Source organism: Suncus etruscus, chromosome 3, assembly GCF_024139225.1.
Source record: "Suncus etruscus isolate mSunEtr1 chromosome 3, mSunEtr1.pri.cur, whole genome shotgun sequence".
NCBI classification, from domain to species: domain Eukaryota; kingdom Metazoa; phylum Chordata; class Mammalia; order Eulipotyphla; family Soricidae; genus Suncus; species Suncus etruscus.
This window is the reverse complement of record NC_064850.1, coordinates 8,777,501-8,783,139: the sequence shown is the minus strand read 5'-3', so window position 1 is coordinate 8,783,139 and position 5,639 is coordinate 8,777,501. Positions and strand designations below refer to the sequence as shown.

At 42.9% G+C, this 5,639-nt stretch overlaps 1 protein-coding gene across 1 annotated transcript in view; it reads left to right on the top strand.

Moving 5' to 3' along the window:
• The first annotated feature begins 215 nt into the window (after nucleotides 1–215).
• The window catches only part of ESR2 (estrogen receptor 2), a 21,744-nt gene continuing 16,320 nt past the window's right edge, over nucleotides 216–5,639 (top strand). Inside the window, exons 1-3 of the mRNA XM_049770268.1 lie at nucleotides 216–592; nucleotides 3,590–3,762; nucleotides 5,235–5,351. Of these exons, the coding sequence (XP_049626225.1) occupies nucleotides 231–592; nucleotides 3,590–3,762; nucleotides 5,235–5,351 (652 nt within the window). The 5' untranslated portion in view covers nucleotides 216–230. The remainder of the gene's footprint in view (nucleotides 593–3,589; nucleotides 3,763–5,234; nucleotides 5,352–5,639) is intronic.

Sequence of the window (5,639 nt, the reverse complement as noted above, 5' to 3'; positions counted from 1 at the left end):
CTATCACTCCAGCCCCCATTTTTATGCATGTCATCATCTTAGCATGTGTGTTTGATAAAGGTATTTGAACTCAGTATAGTTATGCCTGTAACTCTAACTTAACTAATAGCATTTGATATGGTTGTTTTTTTTTCAGTCATTATACCTGCTCTTGAGACCTTGAGAGCATTATAATGTCCCTTTGTGCCTCTTCAAACAAGGATTTTGCTCAGCTGTTTTCTATTCAAGACATGGATATCAAAAACTCACCATCGAGCCTTAACTCTTCTGCCTCCTACAACTGCAGCCAATCTGTTCTCCCACTGGATCATGGCCCCATCTATATCCCTTCCTCCTATGTAGAGAGCCGCCATGAATATTCAGCCATGACATTCTACAGTCCAGCTGTGATGAATTACAGCATTCCCAGCAGTGCCACCATCTCAGAAAGTGGGCCTGGTCGGCAGACTGCAAACTCCAATATGTTGTGGCCAGCTCCTGGACATCTCTCTCCTTTATCTCTTCATTGTCCCCCATCTCTCCTGTACGCAGAGTCTCAAAAGAGTCCGTGGTGTGACCCGAGATCACTAGAGCATGCCTTCCCGATAAGCAGGTAAATTCAGCCTTTATAACGTCATACTTTGTGGGTATTATTTGGAATTCTTTATGATTTAGTGAGAACAAAGGTATTTGTTATGAAAGAACTTTATTTTTAGTAAAATTATGTGGTATATCTGAAACATGAATTATGAGTTCTAGAATAACTTTTGTTATTTTGTTTGTTTGTTTGTTTGTTTGTTTGTTTTAAAGCTATAGTGCATGAGATACTCCTGGTTCTAAGCTCAGGGATTACTCCTAGCAATGCAACAGAGCTATATCTGGTGCCTGGGATCAAACCTGGGTTGGCCATGTGCAAAGCAAGTACTCTACCACTATACTATATCTCTGACTTGTAGAATTTTTTTTTTAATATTCTAATTCTCTTAAAAAGTTGAGATCGTAGGAGCTGAAGTGATAGCACATCAGTAGGGCATTTGCCTAGCACGCAGCCAACTCTGGATGGACTCTGGTTAGATTCCTGGCATTCCATATGGTCCCCTGAGCCTGCCAGGAGCAACTTCTGAGTGCAGAGTGAGGAGTAACCCCTGAGCATGGCTAGGTGTGACCCAACCTCCCCCTAAAAAAAAGTTGAGATTGTAGATCTATGTTATGAGAAAAATTCACTGTAGGAACTATATAGTTTTTGGAGCATAAAGATTGAACTTACCTACTTTTCTTTTTCTTTTTCTTTTTTTTGGTTTTTGGGTCACACCTGGCAGTGCTCAGGGGTTATTCCTGGCTCCAGGCTCAGAAATTGCTCCTGGCAGGCACGGGGGACCATATGGGTTGCCGGGATTCGAACCGATGACCTTCTGCATGAAAGGCAAACGCCTTACCTCCATGCTATCTCTCCGGCCCAGACTTTTTTTTTTTTTTTGGTTTTTGGGTCACACCCGGCAGTGCTCAGGGGTTACTTCTGGCTGTCTACTCAGAAATAGCTCCTGGCAGGGCCGGGCGGTGGCGCTAAAGGTAAGGTGCCTGCCTTGCCTGCGCTAGCCTTGGACGGACTGCGGTTCGATCCCCCGGTGTCCCATATGGTCCCCCAAGACAGGAGCAACTTCTGAGCACATAGCCAGGAGTAACCCCTGAGCGTTACCGGGTGTGGCCCAAAAACCAAAAAAAAAAAAAAAAAAAAAAGAAATAGCTCCTGGCAGGCACAGGGACCATATGGGACACTGGGGTACGAACCAACCACCTTTGGTCCTGGATCGGCTGCTTGCAGAACTTACCTACTTTTCTCTTGATTTGTTTGTTTGTTTGTTTGTTTGTTTTTGGATCACACCTGGCAGTGCTCAGGGGTTACTCCTGGCTCCATGCTCAGAAATCGCTCCTGGCAGGCTCGGGGGACCATACGAGATGCCGGAATTCGAACCAATGACCTCTGCATGAAAAGCAGACACCTTACCTCCTTGCTATCTCTCCGGCCCCTCTCTTGAATGTTTTTGAATTAAAAGAAATATTACTTTTCTTTCAAGTCGGTTTCTTTTTGTTAGTCAAATCACAATTTAATGTAATGACAAATTATGTCTGGAATAAAAATAATTAGTAGCATTATAGTTTCAATACTAGAGCTGAGAAGACTGAAAAGACAGGAAATTGGTATATGCTTGTAAACATGGATCTAAAACATTTTTTTGCTTTTGGGTCACACCTGGCAGTGTTCAGGGGTTACCCCTGACTCTGCACTCAGAAATTTCTTTGGCAGGCTCAGGGATGCCAGGGATCAAACCTGGATCTGTCCCAGGTCAGCAGCATGCAAAGAACACATCCTACTGCTGTGCCATTGCTCCAGCCCCTAAAATTATTTTTAAAAGATGGCTGAGATATTTTAAATGTAGGCTTTACCAACCTTTTTATTTCTTTTGGTTTTTTTTGGGGGGGAGGGGGAGTGTTTGGGCCATACCCAAAAGAATTCAGGGCTTACTCCTGGTTCTGCACTCAGAAATCATTCCTGCAAGTGCTCAGGGGACCATATGAAATGCCAGATGTTGAACCTGGGTGGGCTACATGCTAAGGCAAGTACCTAATCTGCTGTACTATTTCTTGAACCCCTGGGCATGCTTTCTAATTAGCATTCTGCTCATATCTGAGCAAGTTAAACCATAGTAATATAGTTAATATTAGTAAGAAATCAATTCTACCTCTACTATTCATCTTCCAAAATCAAATTTGGAACTCACTGGGCATGCATGAAGTTCTTCCATGCTGAGCTTTTCCATTTGCCTCAACATGTAGCACTAGTTGAGTACTTGCTTCTTCAAAGCTTCCAAGCTCAGAACGGTGTTCTTTCATGCCTCTCCTGTTCTCTGATCTCCCTTCTGTCTTTGTTTTCTTTGGATTTTGGGCCACACTCGGCCATGCTCAGAATGTTACTCCTGGCTCTGCACTCAGAAATTACACCTGGCAGGCCCAGGAAGAATGGTCTCCCTGAGGGCATGCTGAGGATCAAACCCCAGTCAACATTGTGCAAAGCAAAAGCTCTACCCGCTGTGCTAACACTCAGCCCTGCCCTTTGCTTTTTGACCAGAGCCTAAGATTCATCTTATTGTCATTTAAAGCCCACTGTTATTTATAGCTATGTTGATGGGACACCACTACTGTTGATGACACAGACACTATTGATAGGCTCTACTACTTCCAGAAAGCCACTGTTTTCTATCCTGGTTCAGACCCAAGGGCATGTAGCCCACCTGACATCTTACCATACTCAGCTGTGCACCCCCTACCTCTGGCCTTTCATCCTTACTAGTGGTCTTCCTCATTGCACTAATAGATAGAAAGTGACTAACATATTCAGATATTGGGAATTCCCAGTGTATCTCTTCCCAGATCTAATATTAGTAACAATAATTTTGCTTGACCAAATTTCTGGAATATAATTATTATGCCCCTTCGATAATAGAGTTTAAATGAAGCAGTGTTCATGCAGAAATTTTTTTTCTACAAAGCTTCTCTTTTTCTCTTCATGCTCCATTTTTTTTTTTTACTAAATGTTTTCTTTGCCCCCTAGAGAGGCGCTGAAAAGGAAGATTAGTGGGACCAGTTGCACCAGCCCAGGCTCTAGTCCAAGTTCAAAGAAGGATGCCCATTTCTGTGCTGTCTGCAGTGATTATGCATCTGGGTATCACTATGGAGTTTGGTCATGTGAGGGATGTAAAGCCTTTTTTAAAAGGAGCATTCAAGGTACAAGAATATTGTTGTCAGTTTCTTTAGTTTTCTGGGTATATTTACTTTCAAACAAATTTGCAGAGATAACTTGGTTGAGATGGCTTTGACCTGCGATGGCATTTCTTTGGTAGCCCAAGAAATCATGGAGCAGTTTAACTAATCTTGTAGGGATATCACTAGGGTGGGGAAACTGTTTTAAGAGAAGGCACTTAATATTGAATTAACAGTCCCAACCCCAGAATTCAGAGGACTTTGTTCCCACCATCACTATCTTCTTGGGGACATTTAGTTACAACCCGATCTCTTGGGGAAAATGGGTGCCCATTAGACAATGCAAAGTTGATTTTGTCTTTTAGGTAATGCATGCTACCTGGCATGTATAATAGTGGTGGCTGGCTCCTGGGAAGGATCAAATACATTGGTTTTGTGGAGATGAACAGAAATCAGGAATTAACTATAGGGGTTTGTGGGAATTGATCTAGACGCAGTGGTTCTCAAACTATGGCCCGCGGGCACATATTGTATTTGTATCTGTTTTGTTTCTTCATTGCAAAATAAGATCTATGTAGTGTGCATAAGAATTCGTTCATAAGTTTTGTTTTTACTATAGTCAGACCCTCCAATGTTTGAGGGACAGTGAACTGGCCCCCTGTTTAAAAAGTTTGAGGACCCCTGATAGAGGTATGTCTTGCTGGATACAAGTGGAGTCTCCAGCCATAGTTCCCTTGAGTTTGGTTTAGACCTTTACTACCCATTTTCAAATTCTTGCAAGGCTAGATTTTTTTGAAAGGAAAAAAAAATCCCATTTTAATTTGTTTCAAAGCATCCTCTGCTGGGTGCCATCCTGGTGTGTGTCTTTGCCACCACCTATCTCTGGAGGCCCTACTTTCCTGAGTCACTTTCTTCCTCATGCTCTCTTCTGAATCTGCCCTGTCACCCCTCACACAGTAGCTTTCCTCACAGGCAGTCTTCCTTGTTACCATCTTGGAGCTGCCTTCTATAAAGCAAGCACAAAAAGCAATCTGGAAAGAATTCATAGCACACAAGCAGCAGTGTTTTCTCACTTCTTTGTTAGCGACGAGTCCAGTTCTCTTATTTGCTTGATATAAAAAGTTAATCCTATGAACAAATCTGTGTAAACCAATATGCACTGTAGAATTTGGTGACTTTGATATGCAAGTACCACTCGAGGAGTTCTGTGAGCTGGAGCCAGTCAACTCTAGGTGACTGTGTCACTTTCTGCCTATTGAGAATTACAAATACATGCAGAGAATAACCAATTAGTCAGAAAGCAGGATATTAAAACATTCTCAGGTAGCCTTTATTCAATAAGAAGGCACTAGTGAGGTTGTACTTGGCCTTTGGTTCTGTCATTAGAAGACATCTCTTCTCTCAGTTGGGTACCATTGTCAGGAATGCTGACCTAAAAGAGATCTAATCAAAATGTAGTATCTAACCGGCTTCTTTTTCTTTTGGCTCTACTGTAGGACATAATGATTATATTTGTCCAGCAACAAATCAGTGTACAATAGATAAGAACAGGCGCAAAAGCTGCCAGGCCTGCCGTCTTCGGAAATGCTATGAAGTTGGGATGGTCAAGTGTGGTGAGTGCTCGCCTACCCTGGTGCTGTAGGTGGGAGAAGCTGAAAACTTGGGGCTGGATAATTATAGCCTGGGTGAGAGGACTTTAGGATTTAAAATGACTGATAAAGGGGCCGGAGAGTTAGTTTGGAGATAGGGCATTTGGCTTGCGCGCAGAAGGACTGTGGTTTGAATCCTGGCATCCCATATGGTCCCCAGAGCCTGCCAGGAGAGATTTCTGAGCGTAGAGAACCAGGAGGAACCCCTGAGCGCTGCCAGGTGTGACCCCAAAACCAAAAATGAATAAATAA